Genomic DNA, 21014 nt, shown 5'->3' with positions numbered 1-21014 from the left:
GGGTCACTTTGGCAATGTTTGTAAAGGAGGCAACCGTCACCCTGTTAGACTCGTGCAAGACTCTGATGTTGATACTGATGAAAACAAACTTGAAGAAGTAATGTTAGCTGTGGATTGTATTGACATAATGATGTACATTCTGATAATACAATTTCAGATCCCTTGGTTCAGATCTTTATTGATAATGTCAACATTCCTCTACCTATAGATTCTGGAGCAAGAATCACTATCATTTCTATTGACAAGTATAAACAAAGCTGGGCACATAAGGTAATATTGCCTCCTGATGTTGTCACTACAGCATTTGAAGGCAGCAGAATTGATTTAGCCGGGTATTCTTGTGGTGATATCACTTTTGAAACTAAGACCATTCATGGTAAAATGTATGTGGCATACAAAGGCATTAATGTACAGGGTTGGTGGCATCAAGCAGAATTTGGGATGATCATCAAACCTGGTCACAAACATCCTGTTTCCCGTACTAATTCAGTATCTGACCACACATCCTGGAAAGAGAAATTTAAAAATTTATTTTTTGACAAAATCAGTTTGATTTTTGCCACACTTAAGATTAAAGAAGGCGTGCAGCCAGTCAAACGTAGGCTATGCAATGTACCTCACAGTGTTAGAAATGTTAAATAACATGCAGAAAGATGGTATTATAGAGAAAGAAGATGCTACACTGTGGCTTTCTCCAGTCGTTTTTGTCAGAAAGAAAAATGGCGAACTACGCTTATGCATTGACTTGCGCTCCACCAACAACGCAATTTGGCTGGAACATTTTCCATTACCTCGCATTGAGGATCTTATCACTGCAGTTGGCCAATCCAAATGGTTTTCTAAACAGGATTTACGAGCTGCGTACCATCAGGTGGAAATGGTCGAGTCTAAGCATGGGCGAATTTTGCGAATCTCGCGTTCGCAAATTTCGCGGATTTGCGAACTCGCAATCCGCAAAATCCGCGAATTCTCGCGAATTTGCGGATTTTTTTTTTGTGTTCGCGCGGGTTTCTGCCAGTTCACAAGGGTTTTGTACAATGTCGCAAATGCGAACTTACCTGTCGGGTCGCAAGTTTTGCGAACTTGTTGTTTCTACGTGTCCAGCCTGTTTGGGACACTCTTCTTCATCACTGCCACCCTCTGTCACCACTGCCACTCTCTGACTACTCATGCCACCCTCTGGCCCACCCATGCCACCCTCTGTTTTATCACAGCACCCTCTGGTTGTCCAGTGTACATTATTGTGGCAAAGCAAAGCAAACCTTCCCTGCCTCAAGTGACCTGAATTAATTTGGGGCTGATTAATGTGTCACAGAATATTTTTTTAGCTGGCACCTGCTTCCTTAGTGCTTCCTGATTAGTGATCTTTTGCACTTGCTAAGTGCTTTCATTGTTGCAAAATTAGTTACAACACCTGCCCTGCCCCAACTGACAATAATGAATTAGGGGCTGATTAATGTGTCACTGGATTTGAACTTCTAGCCTGGCTCCTGCTTGTCTCCCTTAGCTGTAATTCAGGACCTTTGTGGCATATGTGTAACTATTCTGAGGGTCAGAGCAGGGTCACATAATAGTTGCAAGTAGGCAACTGAACTCTGGAGGGGCCCCTCAGGAAGCACTACAGGAAATGGCTACTAATGATGAGCTTGAACTTTTGAACCTGGTAAGTAGTTTCAGTTTTGCTAAGATCGTATTTCTGCAATTTAGCGCCTATTCGCGGGGCGCGAAGTTGAACTGGGAAGCCGCGAACTCACGCGAACAGTGCGAGCAAGCCATAAAATCCGCTGCTCGCTGATTTGCGGATTTTGCGGGAAATTCGCGAATCTCGCGGATTGCGAATTTACCGAAAATCCGCAAAATCCGCAAGCGTAACAGATTTTCCGCCCATACTTAGTCGAGTCTTCAAGGCATTTCACAGATTTCGTTACACCTGATGGTACATTCGAGTTCCACCGGATGCCATTTGGTTTGGCGTCAGTTGCGTCTGTTTTTCAGAAAGTTATGAGCAATATATTTAAGGATATTTCTAACGTAGTTGTATTTCAAGATGATATCTTGATGCACACTATTTCAAAAGAAGAACACAATGTCGTACTTGAAAATGTACTTACCTGATTACAAGATAATCATGTTACAGTCAGAGAAGACAAATGCATCTTTTCAGTAAATGAGATTGAGTATTTAGGATCACAAGCCATTAGTTGATATTCTCTCTGGCAACAAAATCAAAAAAGCAACAGCTAGGTTAGCTAGGTTATCCACCAAACTTTTAGAATTCAATTTTACTGTATAATACATAGCTGGAAGAAAGAATATCAAAGCTGACTTCTTGTCCAGACATCCTGTTCATGAGGATAAGTCTAATGAATCAGAAGAAGACATTGAAGAATATATCATTACTAGCATTGATGACACCGTAATTCGCCCTGAAGTGGTAGAGCGGTTTAAAGCATTAGAAAGTGATTTACTTCTTAAACAAGTTATGGAGTTTGTGGTGAAAGGTTGGCCTAAGGATAGATCTATTGAACCTGAGTTGCAACCATTTTGTAAAGTTGCAAATAAATTATTTCAGGTGATTTGGTTATGACTGCCACCAAGCGCAGAATACGTAATGATTTTTGGTGGCCATCTGTAGATCGAGATGTGGAAGCACTTGTTAATAATTGTACACAATGTTTATACAGTGACAAACATTTAGTTACAAATTCTCCATCTCCCAAACTTTCAATTTCTCCCAACAGAGTATAGCAAAAGGTCACAGTAGATTTTCTTGGACCATTTCATGTACTACCCAATTGTATGAAGTGTTTCATAGTTCGTATTGATCAATTATCCAGGTGGGTGGAGGTCAGAAGTGTTTCCGAGCCTAATACCAAATCTGTCATTCTATTTCTTCAAGATGTATTCAGCAGAGAGGGCACAACTAAGGAATTACTTTCAGATAATGGGGTTCAGTTTACTACACAAATCATGCAAGATTTTTTGACAAAGATGGGTATCAAACATTTACTCACTGGTTTATATTTTCCTCAGGGAAATGGCAAAGTTAAAAGATTCAACAGCGTTCTAGTCAAATGTATTCAGAGTGCCATCAAAGCAAAAGAGATGGGGAATGAGTGCTTGTTACAGAATGTATTTAAATGAAGGATTTCAGTCTTATCAAAGTTCATTTTGTAACCCGAGACTTGGGAGGAAGCAAATATATCTTGAGATTGGGCAAGCAGTGAGGTTTTAGGTTAAGAAATAAATAGAATGATGTCATCAGCCTACGCCGTAGTTTTTAGATGGAGTGTACCAAAGTAAAAGCCAGACATTGAAGAATGTAGTTTGATTTTAGTAAGAAATGGTTTCAGTGCAAGAATGAACATTAAGGAAGATGGGGGGCAATCCTGTTGTACACCTCTATGAAGAGAAACGAATTGTGAAAATTTACTCTTGACCAGTACTGAAGCCTTCAATCAATCAATCAAAGCATTTATAGAGCGTGCTACTCACCCATGAGCGTCTCAAGGTGCTGAAGGAGGGGGTGCTGCTAATGTTCTAGAGCCAGGTCTTGCCGCTGGTGGAGTGGAGTTGGCGGGTGGGAATGTAGAACCAGAGGCGTTGTTGAGGTATTCAGGGCCTATGTCGTGGACTGCTTTGTGTGCGTAGGTGAGGAGCCTGAACGTGATCCTCTTGTTGATGGGGAACCAGTGCAGGTTTCTCAGGTGGGCGGATATGTGGCTGTGGTGAGGGATGTCAAGGATGAGTCGTGCGAAGGCGTTTTGTATGCGTTGTAGTCGATTTTGAAGTTTGGCGGTGGTTCCTGCGTATAGGGCGTTTCCTTAGTCCAGTCGGCTGGTGACAAGGGCCTGCGTGACGGTCTTCTGGTTTCGGTGGGGATCCACCTGAAGATTTTTCGGAGCATGCACAGGGTGTTGAAGCAGGAGGACGAGATGGCATTGACTTGCTTGCAAAGTGGAAATTTAACCCAGGAGGCGGATGAGAGCTGCTGTTCACTTTGCGGATGCCGCTTACAAAGAGACGGGGCACCATTTTAACATTGTTAATTGATGTTTCGCCATCTCGGGTGATGTACTGAACAGACCGGATTAACCGCTTTGAGGCGACCTTGGGCCTCCAGTCAGATCCAATGGATTACCTGTGCAGCCAGTCTTGGCCACAGGTATAGGTTGCACACTTACTGTCCTGATGAAGACTCGCGGCAAAGGGTTAAATTTCCACATTGCATAGTCGAGTCTAAACGTCGACACCCCCAACCTTGATCAAAAACCTGTACCTACTACTCACCTTACCATACCAACAAAATGTATTGAAGACAGACTAAATTTACAGATTGACATGTAAATTGTTTATGGACAGGTCCTATGTACACTGATATTCATTATCAGTAATTGAAATATTGTATTGCTCTTCCTTAATTCTTGATTCACCTTCTTATTTTCCCACAACACAACTTTACCCTTTTTTATCTATCCTCTTGAATGCAACCCTAGACCACTGTATGAACAATTGAATTGTTTTATAATAAATGACTTAGAATTTATTATATAGGTTCATATGTGTGGTGTATTGAATTGATGCGAAGAGAAATTGAATCTATGAGCATCAGTATCTTTGTAAGAGTATTCATTACCTTATCTGCAGAAATTATTTTGCAGGACAAATAGCGACTTTAGTCTCAGTCTGGTCACAGACCATTGTTTTCATTCCTGTATAACGCCCAGGTCCGGTTCGACCTCAAGGGCAACCCCATTATCATGTATGGCTATCATTGAACAGAAGACATGTTTTTCAAGATCAAACCAAAATAAAAAAATCAGCTTTGGTCTGTGCATACACATTAAAAACAGTATTAGCCATTTTGTTAACAGATAGTTCAGTAATAATCCATCTCCCACATACGTCCATGTTCTGTGAAAGGATATCAATATCAAGATAATTGTTAAAGAGGATAATAATGCCATTTTTCTTTTTTTACGTGGGGAAAAATAGAATCTTATCAACTGAAGATCGCTGATATTTCTGTGCATCTCAGTCTGTAAAATGAGTTTCTTGGAGGAGAACTAAATCTGTTTTAAATTTTGCCAAATGAGAAAGAACTCTGTCTCTTAAAATTATGATTTTAACCTTTAACATTCTGCGTTGTAACTCTGAATGTAAAACAATCTGCTAATATAAGCCATCAACTGTCCAACAATATAAAAGTAAAAACTATGAATAATAATGGAAAGGAAGGCTTAAAGGTATCTCGAAAGAAGGGAAAAAGAAAGGGAGAAAGAGAGGTAAGGTAGAGGAATAAAAGGAAAGGGAACATAGGGAAAACTGAATACAAAAAGAAAATACATTACAAACCTTTACATATCATACCTGTGAGGATTAGAATATCAGGCTGAGGGTGAGGGTGGGTGCAGCCCAACCTGAGGATGATAGGGTCAAGGCACCATGCAGCACACTGGACCAAAATAGTATGGTAAAGTGTAGACATACGACTAGACAAGATGAAGCATACCTAAAACAAGAAAAAATGTAAAATACATGTTATTTGATAGACAAAAGGAGAAGGCAAATGGAGAGAAACAACATTATAAACTATCAAGCACTAGAGCTAGCAATCTCCATAGAGGAGGTAGAGTTCACCCAAAGAAACCCCCTCAAATCTTGGGGATTGTCAAAAGTGTATGTCTGCCCTTGTAGGTGATTTTTAAAGGTGCAAGGATGGAACAGGCCAAACCCAACTTCTAATGCTCAGACTGCTAGGGAACAGAGAAAACAAATCCTTTAATCTATCTGCCATGGGTTTAGCTACATCCTGCCTGAAGAAGAGCTTGGAACCACGCTTTTGCTGCTTGCATCACCTTGAGTAGATCTGTATTCTTCAGGAATAAGATAATAATGCATCTAGGTCTAAGTGAGGGAGTGAATGAAGGAGTTTTATGACACAGCCTGTGCACCTTTGAATAATAGGAGTTACACATTAAGGCAAATCCAAAGCTGTGTTAGAAAACACAGGACTATTTAGTCAGTAACAAGCAAGCTATAATATAATCTAAGCAAAATATAGCAGGAGGGTTGAGAGAAAAAAAATCCTTGTGAGCCTTAATGTATACAGGGCAGACGCGAAAATGATTTCATTATTTTCCAGTCATTATAATGAGGAGGGGCTCATAATTAGTACTTGGGCATCTGGGATGTGTTGGTGAGGAGTTTCATTTGTAGAAAATAGCCTCCATATCTGTGAGGGAGAGACACAGCAATAAAAAACAAGTTGGCGCCAAGGCCACTGATAATGAGCCAATTATAAGCTACAACGTTTCCAATGCATTTCCCTTGTTTTCTACAGGAGGGAAATGCCAAGAAAAGAACGTCCATTGTCGGGGCCTCCATCTCTGCTCAGAGCTCTGCTAACTTGCTGCCATTCCTCGGAGTGTACAAGCCATTCTTCCCCAGTGGCAACTATTCTGAACAGGGGAAACTTTTATACTAAATACCTTCTACAAAAATATCATTCTGTGGGACTAAATCTGGTTCCCCTTTAGACTTGATCCCAGCCAGGATCACCGGCTTGCTCGCCAATCAGGTTGCTGCCCCATCTGTTCCATCTTAAGTAGCTCCTTAAATGAAGGCAGGCTCCCGAAGGTATGGGAGCAGCCAAGATTTTGCCCATCAGGAAAAATGCAAAACTTCCCCCAAGCAAACTACTAGAGAACACATTAACAAACACCTGTCCGGATTCCTAGAATGCTCCAAGTGCCTCAACCCCTCATTAGCAGGATTCCGACCTAGACACAGTACGGAATAGGCATTGTGACAGTCACAGACAACATCCGAATGCTAGCAGACAATGGTCAGGCAATGCTTCTTATACTGCTTGACCTGTCTGCAGCATTTGATACCATCTCCCACCAGATCCTTCTAGGGAGACTCAGAGACAAAGGCATCCAGGGGAACACACTAAATTGGTTGACTAACTGTCTGGCTGAGAGAACTGAAACCATCAACCTCGGCCCTTTCAGATCACAGACCACCAATGTTTCTAAGGGTGTACCCCAAGGCTCATGTTTGAGCCCTGCCTTATTTAACATTTATGTTACACCACTTGCGAACTTACTGAGAAAGTTAGGGTTGATACCAATTTCATATGCCAATGACACAAAACTGCTTCTCTCTTTCGACAAGAATAACACAAGCATTCAGACTACCTTCTCGGAGGGCACGAAAACCATCACTGATTAGATGAGTAACAACTTCCTTCAGATGAATGCTGAGAAAACAGAAATTATGTTATTCAAAGAAGCAGTAAAAAGGTGGGAACCCAACTGGTGGCCAGGAGAACTGGGCCCATCTTCTTCCCCAAAACAAGTGGTAAAGTACCCTTGGGTCTAAATTGACCGGAAGTTAAGCTTGGAGGAGCATGATACCTCAATCACCAGGGCCTGCTTCCATATATTAAGCCTTCTTCGCAGAGCTTCCCACTACTCGCATTATTCACATGAAACACCCTTATACAAGCATTGGTCTTAAGCCGTCTGGACTATTGCAATGCTCTGTTGATCCCAGCCAAGGAATCTTCCTTAAACAGACTGCAAGTTGTCCAGAACACAGCAGCCCGATTAGTGACTAACGCCCCTCCCAGAACAGCTTCACTTCCCCTACTCCGTAAACTGCACTTGCTACCCATTCGTAAAATGATTAAATTCAGGATTTGCTGTATGGTCTAAAAAGCCCTAAAAAATTTGGGGCCAAGGTGTATGACGGACACGCTGGTCAGATACACTCCCTCCAGGACCATTTGTTCAAGGTCCAAAGATCTCCTTCTCATTCCTTGCATTAAACAGGCTGGGTTAGGGGGGAAATCCTTCTCCTATTTGGCTCCATTATTTTGGAACAAACTGCCCATCCACCTACGTCTCTGCACCACCTACCTATCCTTCAGAAAACTGTTAAAAACCTCACTTTTCTGATCTTTCCCGTTTTGGTTGTCTAGGGCTGTTACAGCGGGGAGATACCCTGGTTGGGGTGGTTCATGCGCTCTATAATATATATAAATACATAAAATTGGGTATAGAATTTCTCCAATGGAGTGATATTTTTGTAAGTGATATTTATAATATGAAATGTATGTCAGACAATATACTGCTTAACCTTGCCCCATGGTTGGGCACCTCCATCAAGGGTTGACTGGCCCTGTAGGTGTGCCTGTGAGACCTATACATATCACCAGTTCAGGAGATGGGGGTTGATAAAATCCTACCTAGTTAAACTGCAAGGCTGAATGTCCTAAAATTAAACTCTAAAAAAGCAAAACTTATATTATTAAATAAATGTAATGATTCTCAAACTGAAATAGAGTCACTATCTGAACTCAAATCGAGTGCATCAGCTGCTTCCCATCGAAAGAGAAAACTGCCTCTTAGGATATGCCTAGTTTATTATGTTTCAAGAACTTCCCACTTCACATGCACTGCATCAAGCATATTCTTTTTTTTTTTAACCTTTATTTGTAGTACAAGCAGTTACATGTATGGGCCTACAACCATCCCGGCCGGCCGCTAAACAGAGCAAGAGTACAGCAAGCAATATGAAAAGTTATAGCAGTTCGAAATCCAGGGTCATAAAATACAAGAACATATCTTGTAATCAGATGCACCAACTTGAAATCAGGATTGGAGAGGTTCATTTTCAAATAAGGAACTAAAGAAGGGGTGTCGCACAGTCGTACACAGTCCTACAATACTACGCGCGAATCAGGATATCTACAAACAATACAGATATGAAGGAAATATCGGGGGTAAGATGCACAAATCAGGAGAAATGCAGGCACAACCCCAGCGTGTAGTGAGTTGAACCCCCGCCCCTCAAAACCAAACATATTGCAGAGAGCAGGAACGACGACGACACTAAAAAGAGAAGAAAGACTAAAGGGCCATAGAAACAAATACCGATCAAACACCCATCCCTCAACCCCCCACACTGCAAACCCGCAGAAGGCCATGGCCTACCCCCCCAGCAGCGTGCCTGTCGCCCTAATAGAGACCCGAAATATAGAAAGAGAGAGGAAAGAGAAAAAGAAGATAATCGGAGGAGGGCCCTCAGTCTTGTCAACCGGCCTCGCCCTTCACCCCTACACCTCGGAAAATCCCAGAAATGAAGTAGTACAGTAATGAAGAACAACTAGTCCCGGTCACAACAACGATGAAATCCCGGTCAAACATACCCACTGCACCGTCTGTCAACAATAAAGCCAATAGACTGTGAACCCCATCATCCCTGGCCCTGTCTGATAGTGGTACCGCCAGAAGTCCACTCGTCAATCGATTTAAAGAACAGTCCTGAGGGTCCAAACAATATGGGCGGGTCCGGTCGGAGCGCAGCCATAGGAAAGTACAACAATCCAAATCCATCCAAATATCGACAGCGGAGATCTGGCAAATATCGACGTTGACCCCGGGAGCTTCCCAGAGCTCACACACAGTAGCACCATCCAGGAGAGGAGAGTCACACAATCCGGCAAGCGCCACGACATAGCTAGGACAGTCCAAGAAGGAAAATAGCGTTTTATCCCCAGCCGCCAGTTGAACATGTGTCCCAAAGAGACATCCATTCGAGCAACCATGTCGGCCCGTGCAGTCACGGGAGCCTGGTCTTTCAGCGGCTCCTGGTGCCTAGGCGGAGCTGGGACTTCCTCCATGGACACAGCTGCAAGTTCATCGGCAGTCCCTTAGAATCGGGCCGTGGCCACTAGAGACGGTGAGACAGCAATGGCGTCCATTCTTCTACCCAGGTTCCAGGCATGACAAATCAGGGTCTCGTGCAAGACTGTTAGGGCAGCCAACATGTCCTTGGATGTGAGCTCCTGCGTATGTTGCAAGCATCCCGGCCCCATCCGTGCGACAGCCGTCCGACATGGACGTGGACCGTAGAGGAGGACACCAGCCGCCATCTTAGTCAAGTTGGCCCCGTCCCTCTTCACCTCATTCAGGGACCAGGCCCCAATGCGGGGCGCCACGGGAAGCACCCCCGGGGCTCAAAACTGTGAGGCTGGCTCCCCGAAGGAGAGTCACCAAAAGGCTAAAATCCCTGCCGACCCCCGGGAGTAGCCCGCCTATATCGGGGGCTATCCTTGGTTACGCCTGGGCAAAAAGTTTGGGGAGTGGGCAGGAGTCATGCGCCCCCTACGATCCTGTGTCGCCACACTGCCCCTCAAGGGTCACCGCCAAGTGGACCGGGCCTTCACCGTCATCAGCGGCCCTTCATGTCAACGGCACCCACCGGCAGGCCCCTCACCGCCATCAACGGCCGTTGCTGCTGCAGTCGCGGCCGGATGCACGTCCAGTCAACGCCCCGGTCTCATCACCGCGTGGGCCGCGGAGCAGTCGGGGACAGTTCTCAGGGTCTGCCGCATGCAGGAGCTTCGGGAGCAGACGGTATGTGCTCGTTCTCCTTCTCCCATTAAAGTACGCCTTCGTGGCTCAGGATAAACGCCAGGATATACGTGTGGGGCGAAAGGGCTCGCGGAGCCGAGCGACTATGCGGCCATTTCGAATGCCTGCTAGGCTCCTCCATCAAGCATATTCTTAAAAAAAATATAAGCTGCCCTGCAACCCAAAGACGTCAGACTGTTATAGACACATTGATTATGGAAACTCCCCATTAATGGGAGTTGCCAAAACAAATCTTGAGCCATTAAAATCAATCTATTACTCAGAAGCAAGGCTAGTAACCAGCACAAATAACAAATAAGAGCACATCACACCATTTTTAAAGCACCTACACAGGCTCCCATCAGAAGCAACAATACAATTTAAAGCAACAGGTATTGTCTACCAACCTCTGCATGAAACCAACTTCAATGCCTGCCGAAAGTGCCAAAAATATTTTGGGGTTAGAAAAATTTGAGGAGTAAAGACACCTTCCGATGAAATTATAATAAGGCCAACATTACTGGGCCGCCAATAAGTCCTTCACTGTGGGGCACCTACCCTCTGGATCATTCTAGCAGCACACTCAAGAACCTCAAGACTTACTTGTGTTGACTGTATCTAAAGTAAACCAGTGCTCAACAAGAGTGAAAAATCTAATCTGATTTTCTACCTCTGAATCTCTCCTAAAATGTTTACTCTTTCCGGTACTTCTGTTCCTACAGTCCTATGGACCATTCCTCCCATGCTCTTCCTCCTTGCATGCTTACTTTACACTAGCATTCAACATGCACTTCTTGTGATCCTTATCTCCGATCCATGATTGTACAAAGAATGTTCATCCCTTAATATTGACATTTTCGAAGTGTATTTATTGTTCTTTGCCCAACCAGTGTAAGATTACATTATTTTTTAGCTTCACGTTTTTTGTATTAGAATTTCTTTTGATACAAGTCTGTTACCTCTTGAATCTGCTGTGTTATATAAAGTTGTAAATAAATAAAAACAAAGATGAAAAATACAGAAAGTCAAGTTAGTGTGTACTGTAGGAGCATATAGTGTGGCACTATACAGCAATTAACCCTACTGGTCCCTCAGCATGTGTTTCACAGCTCTTGTATGGTCCCTTTAGCTAATCACAGATAGGAAAGTCATGGCCTTCAAGAAACCAACCAGATGTTGAAGTGGACCACTGACCACCCCTCCCGACCTCACCATTTCAGTTCCCTTTTACATGCAGACAGTATCACAGCGGTGGAGTGGCAGAACCCACCTTCCTTCTGCAAGAGACCTGAAGCTAAGGTCGGTGTAGTTGACATATGTCAGGAATTGTGACAATTATTGGACTGTAGGTGAGGATCAATATATTTGATAACTCCACCCTGCATTTAGGTATAATATTAGTATCTTGGAAGCTAAACAGTATTGCAACCCCCAGGATGCATTAGGCGATCACACTAAAGTCAAGGACTGGAAACAATCTTGGTCATGACCTGGAGGAAGGTGGTCCCCCAAGGCAACAAAGTTTTAACAGCTAACAGGACACCCCTGCATCTCTATGAGAATCAGCCCCAAGAGGGGCAGTGACTATATCACAGTCTCCACAATGTCTCAACTTTATCAGCTCTACACACAGAAGTGAGGCAGTGCAAATCCTTTAACATACAAATCCCCCCAATTATTTTAGGTAGCAGTCAGCTACCTTTGCTCTTCTTTTCATGGGCATAATACCAAATATACACATTTGACTTTATATGTTGTGAGAACTGAAGATTTGTTAAAATAATTTCAAGAATTTTGATTTTAAAACTTTCCGCTCAGGGATCCCCCAAGTTCCACCTCCTAATGTGCCCTCCCAGCGTGGAAAGTGTGAGTCTGTATTTGAAGCAAAGAGCAAGTATAACTCCAATAGCATGTCTTTATCAGACAATTTGGCCAAGAGCCATCTCTCCTACTGGGTCAAATGTAATTGTGCTTTGGCATGGTTGGAAGGATGCATTATCCAATACCACCTGTTGAAGATAATGAAATTGTTCATTTTCAGGAAGACCAAAGACCTTGCGCAGCTGGGGGAAAGAGAGAGGGCCCTCAAAGTCAAAGAAGTGGCCCATGGAGCGGCATTCCCATGTCCTCCATGTTGTGAAATCTGCCGCTGTAAGACCCGGAGTGAAGTCTGGATTCTCAAACCGGGGGGTCAAAGGGGACGGGATCATGGTCAGACCCATTCTGGTGCTAACACTGTCCCAGACTGCCACCTTTGTATGGGTTATTGAAGACACGTACTTACTCCGTGGCCTGTGTGTTTTGGGGAGAAATGGGATCTTCCAGAGAGCCGTACCTACCACTGCCCTGTCTTGGAAGACCCAGTACTTCTCCGACTCGGGTGGCTCCATTCCACCAGGTAGCCTAGTCCTGCCACCCTAAAGTAGAGTTGCAGGTCTGGAATTCCCAGTCCTCTGGCCCCAGGGGGGAGATATCTCAAGGAGCGCTTCATAAGTGGCTTTCGTCCCTGCCAAATGAACTGTATAAGTTCTGATTGGAGTTTGGCAATCCTACCCTGTGGGGAATAGATGGGTATGGTCTGAAAAAGATACAGTATCTTGGGGAGGACCATCATCTTGCAGGCTGCAATCCGTCCCAGCCAAGAGATTTGGAGGTGTTTACAACTCCCCAAGTCGTTTCATATTTGCTGGAGAAGCACCCTGTAATTGCCAGCAGCAAGTGCATATACACAAATACATACCTACTCTCTATCATCGTTTGGATTGTGCTGGCTAGATGAACCCCAGGTACAGAATATTCTCTGGGTCCACTGCAAGGGAACTGAGCCTCAAGGAGGTCCACTATGCCCTGAGGCATCTAGAGGTTGAGTGCTTGAGATTTACTAATATTGATTTGAAACCCAGAGATTGCCCCGAAGACCTTTTAGCTCACCCATAAAGGCCGGCAAGGAAGTGGTCGGGTTCGCCAAGGATGCCAGGATATTGTCAGCATAGAGACTGTTGGAATGCCTGTCTCCACCGAATGGGATACTGACAATGTCCAGATGGCCTTGGATCCCCTGGGCCATGGGCACATATACAAAGCGAATAATAGGGTCCAAAGCGGGTAGCCCTGGCGGGTGCCCCTGTGACTGGCGAAGCGGGAGGAGGTGAAACCATTAATCTGAGCTGTCGCAGAGGGGGCTAGATAGCAATTTAGGATGCGAGTTCTACAGAACCCGAAGTGTGTCAGTACTTGTTCGAGGTACGGCCAGTGGACTCGGTCAAATGCCTTCTCTGCATCAACAGCTAAGAGCATATATTCCCCCTTGAACCTATTCGCTTTATCAATAATATGCAGGGCTCTCTTTGTTTTGTCGCTGACCTGTCAGTGTGGAATGAAACCTGCTTGGTCCGGGTCCACCAGGTAGGGGAGACAATCATTGAGTCTAAGTGCTATGATTCTCGTGTAGAGTTTGAAATCAATATTTAAAAGGGAGATCGGCCGATAGGAGCTGCAGTGTAGTATGTCCTTGCCAGGCTTAGGGAGGACTATTATAGAGGCCTGGAGCATGTCAAGAGGAATCACCCTAGGTTCGGAAAAGGAGTTGAAGAGTTCTGTTAGAATGGGGGCCAGAGTGGAACAAAAGGCTTATTAGAAAGCTGCTGAGAGCCTATCCAGACCTGGTGACTTTACAGGTTTGAGGCGCACTATCACCGAAATGACCTCCTCAATGTGGATATACTCGTTGAGGGATTCCGCCTGGTCTGGGGTGAGAGTTGAGGTCTTAGCCTCCTGCAGGTATTGGGATCAGGCTTAACTGTCTAGGCATTGGGAATCGTATAGCTGCTCATAAAAGTCCTTGAATGCTTTCCCAATGTCTGGGCTGTCAGTGACCAGGTCCCCCGCGGACGAATATATCTCAGTGATGCCCTGTTCTTGTTGTTTAGCCCGGAGGATATTAGCATGGCGTTGGCGGCACTTATCTGCCCCAATATAATATGAGTGTTGCAAGATGGGGGCTGAGTATTCTGCCCTATCCTTGTCTAGGGCTGCTAATTGTGCATGCAAGTTGGACAGCTGGTGCCAGACCCGTGGGGCTCCAGTGCGCCTATGTGTGCGTTCAAGTTCTTTAATTTGGCCGGTGAGTGCCTCCCTTTTTTACTGGCATATCTTATTATCTGCTGAGGAAATGGCAATGAATTCCCCTCTAGTGACCGCCTTAAGGGCTCCCCATACTATCACAGGTGAAGTGTCGGGGGTGTCCTTGTGTGCGAGATAGTCTACGAGAGTGCGCTGTATTTGAGTCCTAACCGCCTTATGGAGTAGCATTGAATCATGAAACTGCCAGGATCTGGGGGAAGAGCAATCGGGGGAAGGGAAAGTGCAAGCGTAACTTCTCCATGGCTGGAAGGCACTGAAGTGTGTATTTCAACTTCCTGCGTGAGTGGGAGAATTTCTTTTGTGTCCAAAAAGTAGTCCAGCCTGGCACACGATTTGTGGGCATTAGAGTAGTACGAGTATTCTCTAGACATTGGGTGCGTAGACCTCCATAGGTCCACCACCCCCATCCGCCCCATTCACGTCAGGCTCTCCGCAGACAACGCCCCAGATTGGTCATACCTCTGTGCTGACCTGTCCATAGCATAATCGAGTACCAGATTAAGATCCCCTCCCAGTAGTACAAAGCAGTCTCCCGAACCCAGTGCCCTCTCCAGCGCCCAGTGCAGGAAACCCTCTTGTCTCTTATTGGGAGAATAGATGGTGCCTATCGCGAAGGCCCTACCTGCAAGGGAAAACGTATAGATCAGTAGTCACCCCCTGATTTCCTTTATTTTCTGCTCTATCACCCAACGGAAGGACCTGGCAACTAGAATTGGCACTCCCACCAACTTGGAGGGACCAGATGAGAAAAATTGCTGTGGAAAGGCCCTTGATTTCAGTCTGTGACAATCCCCTTGTAAGAGGTGGGTTTCCTGCAGTAGGCAAATATCGGCTCCGGTGGCCTCCAGATAATTATGTATCGCCCGCCTTTTGATCGGGTTGTTAAGCTCACGCACATTGAGTGTCAGTATGCTAAGAGTGTGTCCTGTCATGAGGGCAATGACCTAGTGCCTGTCCCATTTCCCTCACCCCTCCATGTCCCCCCGGGACTCCAGCCCAATATCAAGCTCGGAAATAGTACAGTGTGTGATGGTAGCGCTACCAAGTGTGGGAGAGTGAAGATCCCAACAAATTCCCCGTTCACATTAACTAATAACAATAATAAGAAAAAGTAGTCCTGTGGAAAAGCAAAACAACATGGTAGGTCCAACAAGGTGAAACAATGTGGCCAGTGGCTCGACTTATCCTGCCCGCCACCCCACCCTTATCTATGAATTGTGCAAAAGATGGGTCTAGAAACAAGGAGTATTTTCTCCAAACAAAGGTACACAGAATTATCATATAACAAACATATTTAAATCACAAATACTTGAGCTAAACAACCCTACACACCTAATAGTGAAAAGAAAAAAGATAATAGAAAGCACAACCCACAAAAAGCGAAATTCTTAAGAAAAACATATAAACGGTTTATTATGTAATACAAAAGTAGTATAGTGAGGCTCAGACAGATAAGCTGGTATATATAACAATTAATAGACATTCAGAACCAGACAAGTGGCGTACAAAAAGAGGTTACATAAAAGTTGGAATTCCAAAGGAATATACTGGGACTACGACACACAAAACAATGTGTCCTCCATAAATTCCGGCCACAGTTGCGTCAACGACGTTTCGACCTTTGTCATAAGTACACGTCATCTTCAGGACAAATAAATAACTGAGCGTCTCACCAGACTGAGCGGCAGTCGAATTATTGCATCTCTATTCCCGAGCAATGGAGATGCGATAATTCAACTGCCGCTCGGGCACTTTGTGGAAGTTTAACCTAAAGGACATGCTTCACCCAGGACTGGTTACAACTGATTAACTCCCAATAGTTGCTGAGGTTGAGAAGTGACAGAAGTCGAGCTGCATAGTGCGCCCAATTTATTCTTTTACCTTACACAAACATAAATCTCCTTTACAAGCACTAAGTAGCACTGTGCTTGCTCTTCTTCCTGCGAACTTAACGCAACGTAGTTGACGCAACTGTGGCCGCAATTTATGGAGGACACATTGTTTTGTGTGTCGTAGTCCCAGTATATTTCTTTGGAACTCCAACCTTTATGTAACCTCTTTTTGTACGCCACTTGTAAGGTCTTGAAGCAGAGTGGGGGAATGGCCCTGAAAAACAATTGGATGTGAGCTACGTGCCTTCTTCAGAATCTCGTCTTTGACTTGAAGGCTTGCTCGCAGACTAGTTAGTCCGGGGGTTAGAGATGTTCTGTCTGGGGAGACCCACCCAATGTGCTCTGTCTAGTTGAATCAGGGTCTGTGTGGGGGGGAGCAAGATATGGTGAAAGACTTTGCAGAGAAAGCCGAAAATGTAATTTCTCTCCCCCCTGGATGCCACCCCCCAGATGCACAAGTTGTTCCTCCTGGAGTGATTTTCCAGGTCTTCCAGGTGGGACTGCATGTCGATATGCAGCTCCCGGAGTTGGATGACCTCCTGTTGAAGGGACTCTGCCTCCTCCTCGCAGCCCTGCCTCCTTTTCCTCCAAATCAGTCACTCGCTCTCCCAGCGCATCCACATCCTGACGGGTCTCCTTGAGCTCCTGGGAAAATTCCCTTTTTAGGGAGTGGAGTTCATCTCGAAGGGAGGTGAACAGAGCCTTCATAAACAAACGTATCCCTGGTTTTTCAGCGGCATAATCTGGTTGGGACCCCAACAGTGCGGTTGTGTCATCCAATGTGAATCCCCCAGTCCGGGAGAGGAGGTGTTTGATCGAGCGGTCCTTCTTGGGATGCCCCGCCGCCGTTGCGAAGGAAACAGCTTTGACTGATGTCTGCAGTCCCCTGGAATGATGGGTCTTCCTCTCCATTTGCTAACTGACTATCTGCCCTGGACTTGCCCCGCTGACCAGGCTACACCCAGAAGACCGCACACAGGCTGGGGGTCTGCTTGCTCTGTATTTCCACCTCCTCTGCAACACCCCGGAACAGGCAATTTTGTGCGGGAGGGCCTACTTGTCCTCTCCTCAGGCCTCGACTCACTGCTCAGGCACGTAGATACTGTGACAGTCGTCGGGTTATGCGGTGTGCTCCCCACTAGATGCTAAGTACACTTCTTGCAGCCCTCACCGGCTCCTGAGCACCGCGGCCCAAACTGCCCTCAGAGAAGCAGAAGAGAGGCGCGCACAGTGGTCGTGAACCTCAACAAGCCATCCCACTGCTACGGTGTGGTCCAATGCCTCCATACCCACGTGTCTCACAGCCAAGATAGCTGAATCAGGCACTCCACTACTCTGCTGGGCCGTGGGTGGGTTCGTGGCTGGACCCAGGCTGAGGCCCCCCCAGGGCCTTGCGATGTGGGAGGACTCAGGTCACAGCCTACCTTCTGCCGCACCTCAAGGCAGAGATTGCAGCGCCTGCTGCCAGATCACCGGGGCCTAAGCTGGCCTCCTCCTCTGAGATGCCTGGGGGTCTCCACATAACCTCTTGTCCACCACCAAGAGGGGTCGCCTGGCACTGGCCAGATCCCCCACCGAGCTGGCTGTACAGCAGGCAGGTTGCACTCAGCAATCATCTCTCTGGCACAGCCGCGCCTCATCCACCCATCCTGGGGCTCCAGGCCAGCAGCCCCTGCTGCTCGCGGACTGTGTAGTCGCTCTCCCGGACCGATGACAAAGTATGCCACGAGGATCGTAAGAACGAGGGGGGGTGCACAGCACGGCAGGCACCCGTGGCACACCCCTCACAGTCCAGGAGTGGAAGTCACTGTGCTTGCTCTATTGCAGCCTAGGGCATGCACGCAGTGGCCGCCGCAGCACACGTCTTGCGTCTTTGAAAGGCAACCTGGCTAACTGCTCCTAGAGAGGTCGCGTGGAGTTTCTGAATGCCCAGCCTGCTCTGGAGAGGAGAGCGGCCCCTCCACTGCGGGATGGACCCCCGGTCGGGCCCAGTAATCGCTGTTTGGGCAGCGGCAGGCAGGAGAGTCGTTAAGGCTCGACTTGCCCCAGTGCCATCTTGGCCATGCCCCCCCTTTCTTTATTAGAGCACTACACTACCTGATTGGAATTAAGACGGTACTCCAGCACAGACTTTATACATAGAACCTTTGCAAACAATCTGAGGCTGGAGATGCCTTTTCCAGGATCCGGCCCTTCTGGAGTCAGTCCTCAAATAATCTTTATGGTGCTGTTATTACAGTCCATAAGGGTCTTTCGAATATCTTTGAGAACACTTTATATTTGTGGGTCTCAGGTGGACAACTCCATTCTGGAGAATCTACATCTTTACAGATTTAAGCCTTGAAGAAGTTACAGTTGTAATGAAACACATGTCGGCTGCCATCATCTTTTGTCACCAATGATGTTGCAAGAAATGGACCTTCATTGTGTAAATACAATGTACAGAGGGAAACATTGCTACAAGTTATTAAATCGAATGAGAATTTCAGAACAACTTTCTACACTGGGGATTTCTGTGAGATGCTACATCAAATATATGTTATTATTTGATCTGCATATTGCGTATGAATAGAGATATGAATATTGGGAGTGCCGAGGTACAGTCTTTCTATTAAGTTTGGCATGGGGTTCCGGCTGAACTCTCGTGCAGTGACATCCAAGGTAGTGGGGTTTTATTGTTACCTTGAGAGGCACCAAGACGAAAACTATTTTTTTGGTATTAACTGACGAAGCTGACCACAAAGGATTGATGTGCGACTGTCTTTACCACCAATACCCACTGTATATATTGTGCAATTTGAGTGCCGTCAACATAAGCTACCATGGTAAAACCACAGGCACCGATGATATCTGCAAGTTGTTTAACACAACTGCTAAACAGCGTAGGGCTCAGCAAAGATCCCTGTAGCACCCCGCAGTCACACTTCAATGATCTGAAAGCTTCTATCAGATGAAAAGCCAGTCAACCATTTTAGTGACCTTCCAGTGACTCCTATTGCCTCCAGTCCGTCTCTTAAAAGTGAGTGGGATACATTGTCAAATGCTACACTCAAATGTAATATATCTTGAGTGTCAGGCAAGAATCTCATGATAATGCCATTAGGAACAAGCATTATTGATTTAGTATCTGCAGAGTAGACATATAAAGCAAAACAAGTCTGTAGTATACATATGTGCCCCAAATCAGTATGTACAACAGGTGAATATTGTATGGTAGTGTTTGTGGAGAACAATGGAAGCAACATTTTCTGATGACAATAAGTAATTTATGGATCTGTTTTTTCCAGATGTACTCAAATGCATAAAATGCCCAGCAGTCCAATGGTCCAATGACAGACATGATCAATGTATAAAGAAAATGATTGAGTTCCTGTCTTATGAAGAGCCTCTTGGAATTACTCTTGCCATCTCTGCCAGTGTAGTGGCCCTGCTGGCTGCCTGCATTTTGTACCTGTTCGTCAAGTACAGAGAAACTCCTATTGTCAAAGCCAGCAACCGTGGGCTGAGTTACTGTCTACTCTTCAGCCTGACACTCTGCTTCCTCTGCTCCCTAATATTCATTGGTCACCCTGAAAAGCTCTCCTGCATGCTTCGGCAGACTGTCTTTGGGATCATTTTTTCAATCAGTGTCTCTTTAGTTCTGGCTAAAACTGTCATTGTTGTTACTGCCTTCAAGGCAGCAAATCCTAATAGCCTTGCAAGGCAGTGGTTGGGGTCCAAAACACCAACTTGCATTGCTTTCTTCTGCTCTCTTGTACAAGTTCTTCTCTGTGTTTTCTGGTTACTGCACTCTCCTCCATTTCCAGAATGGAACTTGAAGTCTTATAATGAGAAGATAATCATTGAGTGTAATGAGGGAGACACCATCTTCTTCTACTGCATGCTGGGATACATGGGCCTCCTGGCCACAGTCAGCTTAGTAGTGGCCTTTCTCTCAAGGAATCTGCCGGGAAGATTCAATGAGGCCAAGCTGATCACCTTCAGTATGCTGGTGTTTGTCAGTGTGTGGATCTCCTTCATCCCAGCGTATCTGAGCACAGGGGGGAAATACACTGTTGCTGTGGAGGTGTTTGCCATTTTGTGCTCCAGCGCTGGGCTGTTGGGGTGTATGTTCTTTCCAAAGTGTTACATCATTGTGATTAAACCTGTCAGGAACAACCGACAACATATCATTGGAAAAAAGTATTCTAGTAATAAAATCAATGAATGAGAACTACTTTTTTAATGTTCTGTTGTTCTTAATGTGTGAGGGATGCTAATCTTCATGTCATAGGTGATAAACATAAAGGATAAAAGCAAATACTTTTTCATCTCATAGATCACGGTTAGCTCATTACATCAACCACAGAACAGCAAAATGGTCCTACTCGCAACTCAACTACAGTGGGTGATCGGCATCCATCTTTCAGCTCTCAAGGTTACCTTCTTTTGCTACTCATGGGATCACGAACAGTAAACAGAAGTAGAAGAGTTCTCAAATCACTCTTTTAGTAGGAATGCATATTGTGGTCCATGATTTTGAGAGGAAGTGTGTGACATAAGTACTGTGATGATT

At 45.4% G+C, this 21014-nt stretch overlaps 1 protein-coding gene across 1 annotated transcript in view; it reads left to right on the top strand.

Annotated features, from left to right (window-relative positions):
* LOC147693327 (extracellular calcium-sensing receptor-like) overlaps positions 1–20669 on the top strand; it is a 130643-nt gene extending 109974 nt beyond the window's left edge. The window contains exon 4 of the mRNA XM_086935932.1: positions 19747–20669. Within this exon, the coding sequence (XP_086792058.1) occupies positions 19747–20669 (923 nt within the window). The remainder of the gene's footprint in view (positions 1–19746) is intronic.
* The last annotated feature ends 345 nt before the right edge of the window (positions 20670–21014 follow it).

The sequence above is a fragment of the Lissotriton vulgaris genome, chromosome 8, assembly GCF_964263255.1.
Source record: "Lissotriton vulgaris chromosome 8, aLisVul1.2, whole genome shotgun sequence".
Taxonomy (NCBI): Eukaryota; Metazoa; Chordata; class Amphibia; order Caudata; family Salamandridae; genus Lissotriton; species Lissotriton vulgaris.
The sequence above is the reverse complement of the archived record's forward strand: the minus strand, read 5'-3'. Positions and strand labels throughout refer to the sequence as shown.